General features: G+C 39.3%; 1 protein-coding gene across 4 annotated transcripts in view; it reads right to left on the reverse strand.

Moving 5' to 3' along the window:
* Positions 1-5,765: 5,765 nt before the first annotated feature.
* septin9b (septin 9b) overlaps positions 5,766-16,504 on the reverse strand; it is a 71,776-nt gene continuing 61,037 nt past the window's right edge. For all 4 annotated transcript variants that reach the window (XM_030729039.1, XM_030729048.1, XM_030729057.1 and 1 more), the window contains 5 exons: positions 15,017-15,134; positions 12,218-12,313; positions 11,870-11,966; positions 8,253-8,304; positions 5,766-7,677 (listed from right to left, as the gene is read on the reverse strand). In XM_030729039.1, the coding sequence (XP_030584899.1) occupies positions 7,461-7,677; positions 8,253-8,304; positions 11,870-11,966; positions 12,218-12,313; positions 15,017-15,134 (580 nt within the window). In that variant the 3' untranslated portion in view covers positions 5,766-7,460. The remainder of the gene's footprint in view (positions 7,678-8,252; positions 8,305-11,869; positions 11,967-12,217; positions 12,314-15,016; positions 15,135-16,504) is intronic.

Consider the following 16,504-nt stretch of genomic DNA (forward strand, 5'->3'; position numbering starts at 1 on the left):
ACAGCAAGGAGGCGGAGGAGGAGGAGGAACAGGCAATATGGGAGGTGTGGATGGGGGGTGAGGGGAGGGAATGGTGGAGTAGGAGGGGCAGGAACATGGCTAGAAACAAGCAAAATCTAAATTAGACAAATGGATGGATGTGGCACATTCGCATACATCAACAGTAAACTGAGGTACTATGACTCATGTCCAGCTGGGCTCAAGGGTAAACAGAGCAGAGGATTATAGTAGTCTGTGTACACGTATTTGTTTTGGTGTAAATAAGTTTGCCGAATCTAAAGGTGGTGATTAGCCCAGGGCGAACCGGACTACACACAATACAACTGTCAGCATGCACAGTTTTAATAAATGCAAACGAACGGCAAATTAATTACCAGCAAATTACCTTGCATCGATTACTTTGAAGGCGCTGTGGAGCGAAGCAGGGGATGTGGGAGGTGGGCAACGGGTAGCAGCCTTTTGTTTAGGGTGTTTTGCGGCTGAGAACTGAGGAACAGGCAGAAATAAGAGAGTTCTCTTCTGTTGTGTGTGCGTGCGTGTGTGTATCAGTAGCTATGAAGGAGACTGAGGCTGATGAAAGATGTGCTTGCGTGTGTGTGTGTGTGTGTATTTGGGACTGAGAGAAGCAAGAGAAGTAGCCACTAGTGCCACACCAGTGCAGATGGGCGTTGGCTCGCTCAGTGATAAACTTACCAGGCAGATGGGAAACTGGCTGACTGGAAGTCTATGTGGTTGGCGTGCTGGTTGTCTGGCTAGACAGGTGGCTCATTGGCTGTCTGGCTGGAAGAACTCTGCCTGGTAACGACGGAGCCAGTGAAGGAACAAGAAAGGCTGTGTATTTGAACCCCATTTTTCTCCTTTCTGTTCTTTCTCAAAAGCCAGCTTTGACTTTTCTTTGTTATTTAGTGTCTGTTTATGCACAAATTATATCCTGTAGCATAGATTTTTAAAGCCAGTGTGTTGTTAGTCTACAATGGTAGAAAAAGCTGAATAGTGTGTTATCTGCACTCCTAAATAAATGCAACATGAACCACTTTTCTATGTTCCTACCAGCAGACACTGGCAATATGCCGCAACGGAGCAATATGGTTGTGGATGAAGTGCAGTGATATATTAGGTGATATGATCCAACTGAGACACATTATGTACCTGCTCTTAGAGTTGGTGTGAGTTTCTCTAAAGCAGCACTGTGATGGAGGAAGAGTCTGGATGCCATTTGCTTCATCAAAATTAATCAGTTCAGAGTTACAGTGAAACCCTTTTTTTTTTTTCATCCCACTGAAAGGGCTATAATCCCTCTGAATTATTATATCAAGCCTCACTGAGGAAAAAAAAAAAAAAAAAAAAGAAACACATTCATACCTTGTCAGACTCCAGCTGCCCCATCAATGCTGTCAATCCAGCTGACACTTCATCAGTGAAGCACAAGCCCAGCCGGCCACCTGCAGACGGGCCGCTCGCTGTCTGAGAGAAAGCAGGAAAACATATTTCACCATCATTTGCTGTCAAATTTAAACACACATCAGATCTGCTTTGGTTGAGCCTATATAGCCTCAAATTATGCTGTGTAGCTAGTGTTGTTGAATGCCTAATTAATTCCGGCCACCCATGGTTTCACGACGTGACACTACACGTTGGCTCGTTGCCTGAACTGAGCATTGGTTGTCTGCAAAGACATAATGGAACTCAACATGTGTTTACATCTGCTATCTGTGGAAAATACTCAAAAACATAAAGCACCCCAGGGGAAGTCTCTGTCGTTCTTGTGACTTATTTGTTAGGAAACAAAGACTTTGAAGAGTGATGATGATGATGATGATGACAATGAGTCAGAAGTCTTTCGGAAGTGCTGAGCAGGACATTTCCAGCAGTCAGTGCCAGCCATAAGCTTTGTTTGTTCAGATGATCAGAATCATCATAAGCTGCCGTTCACGACAGCCTGTGGGAAGTTCCAGACACCAAAGAATGAATGAATGAACAAATGAAGGAATGAGGACAGTCCAGAATCTATACCTTTAGCTACTCAGCAAATATGGTTAGTATATTTCAATACTCATTCAAAATCAGAAGATACATTTTTATTGACCTGAAATGAGAAATATGGACTAGTAAATCACAGTGACCCAGCAAGGATCTCCTCAGCTAAGCATTACATGTGATAATGTAAATAATTACAGCAATGTTAGCAATTTACAAATTTCCCATGGAAAAGTAAGGAACAAAAACAAAACTTGTAAATTGGATACGCTAAAAGTGTGATCTGAGTTATACTAACCTATTCATCCACTAACATCTCAGTTTCGTTTTAATCTTTATTTTGAAAGAGACGATGCACAGAAACATTAATGTCATAAGAAAAATGCCTTGTACCATATTTTGCTACTAGCTAATTTAATGCAGCCAGTTAGCATAATCGAAATAGCTTAGATAAAAATCAGGACATTTTTATTCCTATTTTTAAAGACTCAAAGTTAATATAGTGCTAATAGCGTATGTATTTTGACTAAAATAATCAAAATACCTGTGTATAAAATATTCTAATCACAGGTACAGCAGAAGTCACCAGTTTAATTTATGTACACTGTATATAAAGATGGCGCAAATCTATAAATGACACAGACGGTTTCCAAAAGTAAAGCTTATAAATGACAAATAAAAAAAAATTATATCACCTTTATGTCACTAAGGAGTTTTCAGATGAAACTTCTGCTCTCCTCCTGCTCTCCCACATCCTGCCACACTGGTCTGCTTCTCACCTGACAAACAAACCAGGCCAAAACAGTGTTTTCAGTCATTAACACCACGTTTTCACTCAGCTGACAAAAAATGTGGTTTTATTCCAAGCACACCAAGCTGCATTAGCAACATTTCCGTTTTCTACTCACTACTGCCACCAGCTAACTTGCTAATGTTACGTTTGGATCACATCAGTTTACAAGGTGATTAGCAGCGCACCTGCAATAATGGAGGCTGTAAAGTGGATAGGAAAGCTGCGATACTCCTGTCTCCGAGGCTGCCATCAAAACAACTGAGCCTAACAAAAACCACAAAGAAGAAAAACAACTGTGTGCAGGAGTACTTTGGCTAATTTGTGTGCACTATACAATATAAGATATGCATAATATATATTGGATATTGATGAAGGCCAGGCTTAATGTACTGCTCCCCCAAAACAGTAGAGACAGGCTTTTTTTTCTTCTTCTTCCTTGCTTATACATTTGAATTTGAGACCAAAACACAACAATATGGTAGAAATAGAGACTTTAATTTTGATTTCAGTCTTTATTACATGCACTCAAGACATGTAAGACATATAGGCCTATATTTCATAAAGATGTCCCCAAAATTGAATGTATATATCCTGAAGTATTATCAACAGTACAGTGAAATTAACATTTTGCTAAAAACAGATATTAACTGTAGCTATCCTTTTGCTGTTCACATAGATTGCTCATGTAGGGCACTGTACTGTGCTGTTACCTAGTTTCTTCATGCCGATGAAGGCCATGTGGTGAAAGATATCAGCTTTTTAAAGTGCAGATGCTTCTAGCAAGCCACTTGGCATTGCCGAGTTGTTTTTATATTTGGCTTTGACAGTCTGTTTCTGTAACATAAGGTAATCTGCTTGGTTTTGCAGCAAATCTGCTCTGGTGTCATTAAATGTAAACACTCTGTTTTACACTTGCTTAGTACCTGCTGCTTCATGATTCTGAAAGTTTAAGGTTCGAATCTGTGAAAGGCCTCCTACTACCCAGTTTATTGCTGTGATGTACGGTTTTTCTATTGGAACAGCTAACTGTAGGAGATGAGCAGCAGCAGTGAAAAAGTACAGATGTCAGTTTATATGCACCAATAAATTGGTCTACCTCTGCTAGCCAGTGAATCTGGCACTGTCATAGCAGTGTCAGAGATGTCATTATCACTCACCTTCATGGTTCTGGGTGGCTGCCAGAGAAGCTGTTTAGACAGAGGTGTCAAAGTTATGTGACTTTTCAATAGATACTGATCTTTCTGCAAATTTCATTGTCTCTCACCTTCACATTTGTCATTCGTCACCAGAGTGGTGTCGTTCTCAGCACCGAAGAGTTTCAAACCAAGGGCTGAATCTGAGGCGGCTGCAAAAGCCCCAGCAGGAGCTCCGACGTGTGAAAGGATGACAATGATCCTCAACAAGCAACAGTGTCAACACATTACAATCGGCAGAATAGTTGAGAAAGTGTGAAAGGAGGTGTAAATGAAAAGCCCTATTAAACCAGTGTTATGTGGGCATGGTGTGATGCTACTGCAAAGACATATTTCCTCTCAGTTGGATTTGTTTTGGGAATGTGGTGCTTGATGTTTCAATGTACTACATGATTGAAGGCTATTATTATGAACTGTAATCAGAAAAAGAAAATGATTTTTCTGTAGGTGATGTGCCTCTGTCATGACATCACAATTCACTTATTTGCCAATCAGTGGGAAAAAATGACTGAATGAATGTTTTTAACATTTCTGTTCTGTCTTTGTAATATATCATTATACTTTCTGGCCACTTTATTAGGTAGATTTTGCCTTCAAAACTGCCGTAATTCCTTGTTGCATAGATTCATCAAAGTGCGGGTAATATTCTATTTTGATCCTTATTCATATGTTTGAGATTTGGTGACTGTGGAGATCAGAGTACAGTGAACTCATTGCCATACTCAAGAAACCAGTCTGAGGTGTTTTGCGCTTTGTGACACAGTGTGTTATCCCGCTGGAAGCAGCCATTAGAAGATGGATACACTGTAATCATGAAGGGATAGACGTGATCAACACTGAGGCAGGCTGAGGTATGTAACCAATACTCACTTGGTACTAAGGGGCCTAAAGTGTGCTGAAGAATATCCTCCACACCATTACACCACCACCATCAGCCTGAGCCATTGATACAAGACAGGAAGGATCCATGCTTTCATGTTTTTCTGACCCTCCCATGCGAATGTCACAGCAGAACTCAAGACTCGTTTTTTCCAATCTTCTGTTGTCTGATTTTGTTGAGCCTGTAAAAATTACAGCGTCAGTTTCCTGTTCTTAGCTGTCAGAAGTGGTGGTCTTCTGCAGCTGTAGCCTATCTGCTTGAAGGTTCAGAGATGCTCTTCTACATACCATGACTGTTATAAGTGGTTCTTGGAGTTAGTGTTGCCTTCCTATCAGCTCAAAGCAGCCTGGTCATGCTCCTATGATAATGAGCATCAACAAGGCATTTTCACCCAGAAAACTGCTGCTGACGAGACGTTTTCTCTTTTAGGGACCATTCTCTGTAAACCCTAGAGATGGTTGTGTGGGAAAATCCCAGCAGAACAGACCAGCCTACCTGGCACACAAGTCACATAAGTAATCTTTCTTCTCTTTTTGAACTGCGGCAGGATGGCTTGACCATGCCTACATGCCTAAATGCGTTGCTCATTAGGTATCCGTGTGAATGCGCAATTGAACAGGTGTACCTAATAAAGTGAGCACAGCTTGATTAAAGTTTCAGTTTCATTCAGCTGAATGGTAAAAAAAAAGATTAGCCTGTATTAACCATATAGATAATAATAAATAAAGGTTATAAACTGGTGTTGTGAACTACTGAAATGATCATTTTAAACTTAGACACTGATGAAATACTAACATGCTGTCATGAGTTTAAACACCGTGAGGCCTGGTCTACTCATTTTAATCAAAAGTAAATTGAAAGATTAGGGCTCCCCTTCTTCACTTGTGCATTTTTTTTTTTTTAAAAAGTCAAGGCATCCAACTTTAAACAATAAAAATATCAATCTTTATTCTTTGAGACAGGATATCAAAGATAAAACCTTAATCTATAATACCATGACAAATTACACAAGAACTATACAACGGTAAACAGTGTAATCCAATAACTTTCTCTTGATAAACAATAGTTTTCTTTTTCTCTTTAGTAATGAAAATATCTTTAACTTCAATTATATTGTTGACCCTCGTTTGGAAATTAGAATGGTATAGTTACAGCTGTAGTCTATAAAATATCCTGTGAGCTTTTAGGACTGGACACATTTTTCAAAAAATGTCGAAGATTCTCAGTTGCTGCTGAAATATGATGACATTAGGCAATGTTTAGAGGTGTCATTTCAGGCATTTAGGCACAAATTGTCCCTCACGGCTGTGGCAGAACACCTGCCTCTGATGAAATGCTATAAGCTTGCAATGTAAAAGTCACCGTCTTCCCATTAACTGTTGGCATGACTAATTGTAAATAATAAAATTCAATGTACAAAATGATCCATTATTGCAAAGTTACTGGTTGCCAGGTACGGTACAGTCTCACAAACAGCGTACAAAATACTGTATGATTAAAAAAAACAAAAAACAAACATCTTCTAAAACTAAATTATCATCACTGGTTAAGACCTGCAACAAACTGGAAGCCAACAGCTGGAATCAAAGTTGAATTAAACTGATTACATTAAACACACACATAAATACCTATTGATAAAACCAGCTCTATACTGTATGTGCTTCTCTTTAGAAAAGAAAAAGGATTTTTATTTCGTCAGAAAAATGGACAAAGTGGCTGCATGGGACAACAGTTGCACCCCCAACTTACACAATAAAATTAGAACAAGAACATTAGCAATTAAAATACAACAGTAAATGAGCAATGCAAAAACGACTGTATTACACAACATTGGCATTATATAGAAAGAAACAGTATGGTTTGGCAAAAAGGGTTTTAAAAACATTCTGAGACAATGGAAAAATTACGAGACTCATTTTTTCAAAAACTACTCCACACTGCTACCACTGTCTGTTTAATTCTACAATGCGGAGGTGTCAACAATATCTATGTATCCGTACTTAACCCTAGTAAATATACAATACTATACACCACAACACAAGTCATACTGGGTCAGTGGCACTAAGTTAGGTCTAGTTTAGAGCTAATCTACCATCATCTCATATGCTGTACTCTGCTCTGAATTAAGACATTTCTCCACATCTGCGCAGCCTTGAATGGCCAACACTTCTGTTAACCCATATTTGTGATTATCTGTGTTTGGACAACTTCTGTGGATTTTTGTAAACAATCCTGAACGCAGACTGGACGTGACAGTTATGGTGACAGAAAAAGAAGACGAAAAAAAAAAAAAGTTCTGTAAAATGATGTGGGTCACAGTGAGGACATGATTTTGCTTTAAACTGCAATAACGTTAAAAGATAAGAAAACGGCTCCGTGGATGGAAAATGTAGGAACTGACTTTCCGCAATGCTTCTTTTAACTTCCTGCTAAATTAAAAGATGTCATTAGGTAGTCCTTTTTGGTAATAAAAATGATCTTCACAGCATGAATGCGAGTGTGTTTGTGTGTATGCGGGCTTGTCTATGTAAACAGAATATGTGTGAGTGAGTGTATGCTTTGCGCCGAGCTGTGTCCTGGTATCATAAATTGGCAATTTGGCTCCACATTAGACCCTCTACATCTCATGGGACAAGGCTTCATGCTGAGCAGCAACTCCGTTTGCCTGCACGGGGCCGGGCTGCTCCTCGGGCTGCCCGTTGGCCTTTGGCTGAACAGCAGGGTGGTCGGGCGGGTGAGAGGTGAAAAGGACGTTGGATTCATTTAACCGACGAACACGATACGTCTCGTAGTGGATGCTGCAAGTGATGTCTTTGATGTTCTGCATGTGTGTCCTGAAAATAAGAAGAGAGTATTACAACATGAGAGAGCACTTCAAAACAAGCTTTACAGGAAATGCCTACGAGGGGCATCACTTTTTATACTTGTGACCAAAAAAAAAAAAGAAAAAAAAAATGCAGCTACCCATGGTCATGTTTAGTGGAAAAGATTGCATGTGTTTGCATGCTGTGTCAGAGGAGTCTTGTAAGAAAAAGAAAAACACTAAGAAGACAAAAATAATATAAATGTTTCTGCCTATAGTTGCACTGGCTGAGTCATTAACTAACAAGCAACTTAAATGTACAAATTCATTGGAAGAACATGAGCTTCTGTACCACTGTCCTGGGAAGCACTTAAAACATCAAAAGGAATTTCATTTGCATTGATTTCAGTTGGGAAGTGAAGCTTTATAGAGTCACTCATGTCTCCACTTCATTTCAACACATCTACAAGATAAAGTGAGTGATTTCTGATTTAGCAAAATTATGAGCCTGTAGCAGGGGGTTTATTGAAATCACGTTATGCCTCTATTAAAAATAATAATAATAAAAAGCATTAACAAAAATGCAGGAGTGTGATGGATGCTCACCTGATGAGGAGATCTCGCAGATAAGCAAACTCACAGTGTGCAATGTTCTCAACTGCAAAGAGAAAAAGAGCAAACACTCAGACTAAACTCTCAACACAATCCTTCCAATCATGCATGCTTGCAATACCTTAAAACATCACAAGATGGCAGTGTTGTTCACAACCAAGTTGAAGGGCATCCTCTAACATGACACTGACAGCAATTTTCTTAAGCCAGGATAACTCCCCTCCTCCACTTTCGGGCAATTTAATACATCTTAGCTCTTCTCCATACTGGAGAACTTTAAGTAAGACATTTTAACAAATTCCCCATGACAAGCTTGTGGTGCCTCCAGTAGGCCTAACACATGTTTGAATTATAGATTATGTCTAGTGAAAATGAAATAAAGGAGGGTACTACTTAAGTAAAGCTTTGAAATCCAGGGCAGGAAATTAAATTCTCTTTGAAAGTAGGAGAGTGGAATAACTGCTGGGCCTGCGAGCACCGATTAGCAGCATCAAGGGAACAAGATACCAACTTGTAACGAGCTACACTGCTGGCATCTACACGCTCTACTCCTCAAGTAGTAGTGAGAAGTCCTTATATGAATTAATACGCATGTCTACTATATACCATTCCCAGCTCAGCCTCTGGAAATAAACAGTATCTTCTCCCCATATGATAATATAGAGACTTAACTTCTGGCTTCTCCTCTGAGGCCTAATTTATGATGGTGGTGCCAGCATGTCCAGCAGCCCAGCAGCTTTCTCTTCCCTTGTTTTTCCTTGTTCTCTCTCTCCTACCATTTGGCTTAACTAGAACTGAGCCACTGCTCTTTTAGCCAGACAAGACTGCATTTGTACTGAAATCCATGTACTTCACCTATCTCGCCTTGCAGTTTTATGGAGTTCATTTGTAAGGTATGCTACAGGTAGACTAGACACCTTCAGATTCAAAAACTGAAAGGTTAAAAGTCCAAAGTGCCACCTTCCTCTGTCCTGTATGCAGAGTTTAAAGCAGGATCTGATCTATACACCAGAAAGTACAAATCCAATTCCAAAAAGTTGGGATGCTGCGCAAAATGTAAATTAAAAAACAAAACAAAAACAGAATGCAATGATTTACAACTCTCATAAACCCATATTTTACTCCCAATAAAATAGAAAACATTGAATGTTTAAACTGAGAAAATGTACTAGTTTAAGGAAAAAAACAAGGTCATTTTGAATTTGATGGTAGCAGCACATCTCATATTAGGACAGGGCCATGTTTACCACTGTGCATCTCCTTTTAACAACAGTTAGTAAATGTCTGGGAACTGATGAGACCAGCTGCTAAGACTTTTGGGAATGTAATGTTCTATTTTTATCTGATACAGGATTTTAGATGCCCAACAGTCCTGGGTCTTATTTGTTGTGCTTTTTGTTTTTATGATGTTTTAAATGTTCTCAGTTGGTGAAAGGTCTGGACTGCAGGCAGACCAGTTCACTCTTCTACAATGAAGCCATGCTGTTATAATAGTTGCAGTATATGGATTAACATTGTCTTGCTAAAATATGCAAGGCCTTTTCTGAAAAAAACTTCATCTGGATGGCAGTCTATGTTGCTCTAAAACCTGTATAAACCTTTTAGCATTGACGATGTTAGTGCCAGTTACACTAATGTACTCCCATACTGAGAACTGATAAAAAGCTGGATGGACCCCCTTGTCTTTAGTTTGGAGGATGCAGCATTCACTTTTTCAAAAAAGAATTTCAAATTTTTATTTATCTGACCACATAACAGTTTTCAACTTTGGCTCAGTACATTTTCAATGACTTTTGCCCTGAGAAGATGGTGGCATTTCTAGATCATGTTCACATATGGCTTCTTCTTTTCACGACAGCACTTTGAAGTGCATGTATGGATGGCACAGTGAACTGATTTATAGATGATGATTTCTGGAAGAGTTCCTGAGCCGATGCAGCGATGGCCATGAGAGAATCACGTCTGCTTTTAATGCAGTTCATCTAGAAGATCATCTAATGTTGATATTATTGGATAATGCAGTGTTGGCTGGGAGCTGGAAAACCATGGCCATCCAGTATTGATTTTTGGACTTTGCAGAGATTTCTCCAGATTTTCAGAATCTTTTGATGATATTATGTACTGTAGATGTTTAAGGTCTTCACAACATTACCATGTTACTGACCTGTTGTAAGTTAACCTAATTAGTTGTAAAATAATTCCTCCAGCTGTTTCTCTGTAGTACCATTTATTATTCCAGCCTTTTGTTGCCCCATCCCAACTTTTGAGACATGCTGCTGCCATTTTCTCAGCTCAAACATTTGATATGCTTTCTATGTTCTATAGTAAATAAAATATGGCTTTATGACATTTGGAAATCATTGCATTCTCTCTCTGTTTACAATTTACACAATATATTTTGGAATTTTGTTTGTATAAATCATAATCTTTGAAATAACCTTTTCATTTCTCTTGCACGTTACTGTGTTGTTTTACTTACTTATATTTGTTGTTTCACACAAAGCCTTTTAAAGTCATATTCGTGGTGAACACTGGCTGTTTCCCCAACCAGAGAGGATCACAAATCAAATATAGTCTGAATAATTTACATGATATTAAATAGTTTGTTTTTTGGTGAATGATTCATACATTACATCGCATTTATAGGACAGCAAATAAACTAGATGCTCTGCAAGGACTGTGCTGAAGGGCGTCCTCAGAAGGAGACACTATTAAACAGTGATAGGTCCCCGTTGAGCCATCCTTCAGCTGTCTTTTTGTCTTTTCACTGCATGTCCAGAGAGATGTCCTCTCATTCTGTCTCAATCTTACGCTCTCTCTCTCTCTCTCACACACACACACACGGGTAATGCAAGGACAGCCGCTTGCTAAGAATCTCTTTGGCACTGTGAGTGTGCAGCACAGGCCAACGAATGTAAACCACATCACACAAGTTATTGCATGCAAGTGTGTCTGCGAGGCAGTGTGTGCGTGATTTGTGTTTCTTCCTGTCATCTCAAAGGACACAGAAAGTGTCTGCAAATCTTTTCCTCCTGTCTGCTACATCTCCCTAGTTACAGACTCAGAGAAACTTATGTAAACAAGCACCTGGTATTCAAACAGCAGATGGTTGAACTAGCTGGCCACATTTTCAAGCAGCAGTCCCTAAATTTCCACATGCTGAGACCAAAATGAGAATCTGTTATTTTCTTTGCAGAGCTGCCTCACCTTGCTGGTGTTAGTATTTGTGGTAGCAACTGTAGCATGAATGTTGCTCTATTATTTATTAGAGTGAAGTCAAATAGCTTTGGCACTGTCATCTGGACAGGTGTGACCCAGTTATGAGTATAGGAAATGGGCCATTTTAGGGTTTGACCAAACGAGCAGATGGACATTATAACACATTATTAGGCCAAGCTGTAGTCTTTTTTTTTTTTTTTTTTTTTTACTGCTTTGCTGGAAGAAGAAGTGCCACTGGCAGAGACAGCTACATGTGGACATGTCTGATCTACATTGAGACAGTAAATGAACATTCATTATTACACCTTGTTATTCATTTTCTATTATCTGGCAGGGAAACTAACCAGCTGTGGCATTTTATGTACGTGTATATTATAATTCATGTATATTACCCTCTATGGTGCCCCATTTTGTTTTCCTTCCCAGAATCCTCTTCCCGTTCACCTGGTACTCCTGGTCACTGCCCACCACAGCAAAAGGGATCATCTCCTGTTGAGTGCACACATGCAAAGATGAAGACAAATACTCAAAGTCTTTGCACTGATTTGTTTTCAGGTCGTGTATTTAGTTGGTTTCCATTGCCAACATAGTATGCTGCAATCTCCTCAATTATCATGGCTTTTACAAAGAAATATATAAACAAACAGGAGACCAAAAAGGTTACATCTAATAAAGGCTTACATTATATCTGGTTTTACTGTTAAAATTTGAAGTGAATGAGCCCGGCAGTATGAACTTACCCTGATTTTGTCATTGAGCATCCTGTCCTCTGCATCCTCATCAAACTCTTTCTGAGGGTACACATCGATCCCATTGGCTCGCAGCTCTTCCCTAATCTAAACACACAATGACACACAAAATACAGGAAAGTTAAAATGACCTAAAATACATCATAACAGCATGTAAAATTATAAATAACAGGGCTATTATATCAGTCTAAGGCCGTCTTTAAAACGTTGCTAAGTCATTACACAGATAGAAATTTCCAAATTGAAACTGAGACTGTGAGCATTTGATACAAAACAATGTAAAGCAATGCAATATATACTAGCTGCTGATATAGCTGCTGATAGAGTGGACATGGAGGGTAACAATGAGAGGAAAAAAAATAAAATAAAGACAAACATCCAGACAGACTTATGGTTCACAAAATCTCCGTCCCTTACTTTCAGTATGTCTTTAAAATTTAAAAGTCGGGCACAGACACAGGAAAGTTTCATAGAGAAATGTCCTTTTAATGAATGACTGTTCACTCCCACAATTACTACTCTGACAATTTCCACTTGGTCCTTGATCAAACGTTTTATTGTTTATCCTTAGAAGCTTTCTCAGGGTTACATTAAAGGATGCAAACCAAGTGAAATTCTACAAAAAAGCCACATCAACTGTTGGTTAAAGTAATATGAACACACATTCATAGCTGAACACACTGAGACCAAACATTTAATAAAAAACTGGGCTTGTTCTGGTTGCATGTTAAGTTGCTGAAGGGAAAAAAAAATTGGCACAACAAGCTTTTAGTCAATAATCTTCAGGGTCAAACAGAGCTTGTGTAGCCAACCAAAACAATCCAGCTACAGGGCCCGAGGCGTCTATTCTCTGCCAGGGCCTGGGCCAAACCCTGCTTTGTTCTTATTGGACAGTGTTACTGGGATCGGAGGGGAAACTGGTATCCAAGACACCCATAGTGCTTCCACCTCTCTAAGATGAATAAAGCTGTTGGGAAGTCTGTATCCTTAAATGAAGGGATGGTGAGATAAAGGAAATGATGGAGGAAGGCAGGTGGCTGTCTGCCTCCTGTGGAGTGAAAATAATCCACCAGAATTGCAGTGAGGAAGAGATTCAAAGACTTAACCCAGGTGAAGAAAGAGTGAGGGCTGTGGGGTTACTGTGGAGGATTGTCAGACCTAACAGTCTCATGTATGTCTGCTAAGAAAGCGGTGATTAATGTATTAAGTACACTGCCAAGAGGAACAGGAAGTGACACCCATACACAGCTAAATCAAACTAAAATTTTCTATGTACCCTTATTTATTGTGCTAGTTCTTAACTTCTAGTTAGAATATACTAATATAAGGGCTTGCAGCCATGCTGGCTGCTCTGTCAGGCTATTGAAAATGCTAATGTCAGCATACTAACATGTGCACAATGATAATGCCAGCAAGCTGCTACTTAGCAAGTAAAGTTTGCTGTGGTCATCTTAGTTTGGTGTATTTGCATGACATCATTTGCTGTTGTTTTTGCAACTATTTGGTAGTAGAAGCATTGAACAGGGGGAATTTTACCTTCCTTGTAGCAATACATTACTAATAAAAAAAATATATATTGCATTTGCCTCTTCTTCTTTCAGCTGCATCCATCACACGCTATCCCTAGCATCCTGCTCTATCACACCAGCCCTCTGCATAGCTTTCTTCACTACATCCATGAATCTTCTCTGTGGTCTACCTCTTTTTGTTCTGCTTCACAGCTTGATCTTCACAATCCTTTGTCCAATTTATCCACTGTCCCTCTTCTGCACATGTCCAAACCATCTCAGCCTCACCTCTCTATGAGTCAATTCATTTCTAATCCTGTCCCTCCTGGTTACTCCCAGTGAAAATTTCAGAGCTCAGTGAGACCTGCTATGATATATGGGTCTGGACAGAGTGGCACTGACAAAAAAAGACAGGAGCCAGAGCTGAAAGTGGCTGAAATGAAGATGCTAAGATTTCTTGACATTTTCCAAAAATGTCCACTTCATTGCTCAACTACAGGAAAAGCAAGGAGACCATGAAATTCATTATGATACTTAGTTTGAGAAGCATAAATGTATACAGTACATTTTAAGCCTATGATTCCAATGTTTTAGTATTTAAACATAGGTTCTGTTGCTAAAAAAAAAACAACAAAAAAACAAAAACACTGAGGTATGAAAAACAGCCTAATTATCGCAAATTATTTAGATAAACTGATGAATATTCAGTGTTGCCTAAAATGCAAATTTCTAACTCATTTAATTCTTGTCATGTTTTATTGCACAGTGGAGACCTCTTTGAAATTGGCTACATTGTACGGTTGCCCCATAATTCAACGGCAGCCGAATGAAGAGCCTGCTTGCTTAGCTGGAAAGCAGGCAGAAGTTCCATATCCTAAAAAAAAAACTTAAATCTTGAGGACTGCCTCTTTGGCTGGCTCTGGAATAAGACCTTAAAATGTTCACAGTTACAGAGATAATAGACTATCTCCTGGAATGGCTGCAGTGCCCAGATGGCTTCCATTTGTGGTGCATGGCAGCTTCTTATGTAGTATTATACACCACTGATAACTGAAGTACAGACACCTGTGTTCATGATGAAAAACTGTAGCCTGATCTATGAACGCATTTTATTTACCTATCTAAAGCATATTCTGAAGTGCTCCTACAGGTAACTGCAGGTGTGATGGTAATAAAGCACATCAATTACATTAATGTCACAAGTGAGAACCAGGTCTCATACACAGTGATCATCCAAACAGTTACACACACCCACAAATGCATGCAAACAAACTTTTCTCACCGTCTGTTTAAAGGAGTCCCTCTCCTCCAGGGTGAGCGTGTCTGCCTTGGCAATGACAGGAACGATGTTGACCACCTTACTCAGATGCCCCATAAACTCCACATCCAGAGGCCTAAGACTAGAACATTTAAAAAAAACAAAAAAAAAACAAAACAAAACAAAAGAAAGGAACTTTACTTTACATTAAAATAATTAATGTATTATATATAAATAAAGCATGGAGGTTCCAACTTAAGGTATCTTGTACTGTAGAAGGAGAGGACACTAGGAAAGGGAAAACAATTCACATTACAGATTGTTGAATTTTTTGCTAAAAGAGACATCAAGATGTAAACCATTTCTTATTTCATTTTCTGAGTGGATAATAATAATTTCTGTAAAAGTGCAGGAATGTCAGCATTGATTTTGGGATTTGTACACAGTCCAGGTGGGGGTATTGCAACATACAGGATTAATCAGTTAGGCAGGTACCTTCTAAAATATCCTGCTTCTTAACATTTGGTAATAAAAATCAATAATCAGTGCTTTCAGGAGATTGTTCCTGATGAGGAGATTGTTCCTGAGTAATGCCTAATGCAGTAATTGAGAAGAACTGGCCAAAAAAAAAAAAAAAAAATCCTCTTTTCAGTGTTAATTACACCAAAAATGACAAAAAAAAAAACTACTTGGTTAATTACATGTAGTTCACTGCTCCCAACACTGACAACAGGAAGTTATATTTAGGAATGCACAAGGAGGTAATGAAAGAGAACCACCATTAGAGGGCAGTCACAGTCCATTCCAGTCAATCCACCCCAGTGTCTGATGCTGGCAGAATTGTGCTTTAACATATCCTGACTTGCTGCCAGTCTTTTCTATTCTCACTGAAACCGTGTTACTGTAACACACAGAGGAGCTTGCACGTTAAGTTCACATTTTGAGGATTGCTTCCAAAAACAGGCCTAACTCAAAGCAAATTTGGCTGAAAGCATTCCTCCCCATTAGCTCCTTCAGTCCTTCACATCTTAAAATTGTGCTTGATTAAAGTTTTCACCTGTCTTATCATCTCTTATAACAGCCTGTGATTGTGCCTAGTGTAGCAATGATTAGGGCTGTCCTTTCACTCTACATTGTACACCGCTGATCCATGTTGCCTCCAGTTGCTCGTGCAGACAGACTCCCTTCATGCTGTCTGCTCTGCCCTCCAATTAGCCTCAGCCAGCCTGGTTCAAAGACCCAGGGGCAGCTGGAGGAAGGAAGGAGGCCTGGCAAGTTCTCCAGAGCAACTGACAGACATGTCACCATCAAAACGGGATGAAAACACTGGTGAGCTTGTGCTACACAGAGCATGGAGAACAGAAAGGAGAGACAGAGCAGCACAGACGTAAAGAGAGGAGTGATGCAGAATAAGTGATGCATCAGAAGCTCAGGGGTAAAATGTCACGTGAAATAAAAATGCAGACAGGAAGGATAGCCCCCCCCAAAAAAAAACAAAACAAAACAAAAAAG

Source organism: Archocentrus centrarchus, chromosome 1, assembly GCF_007364275.1.
Source record: "Archocentrus centrarchus isolate MPI-CPG fArcCen1 chromosome 1, fArcCen1, whole genome shotgun sequence".
Lineage (NCBI taxonomy): Eukaryota > Metazoa > Chordata > Actinopteri > Cichliformes > Cichlidae > Archocentrus > Archocentrus centrarchus.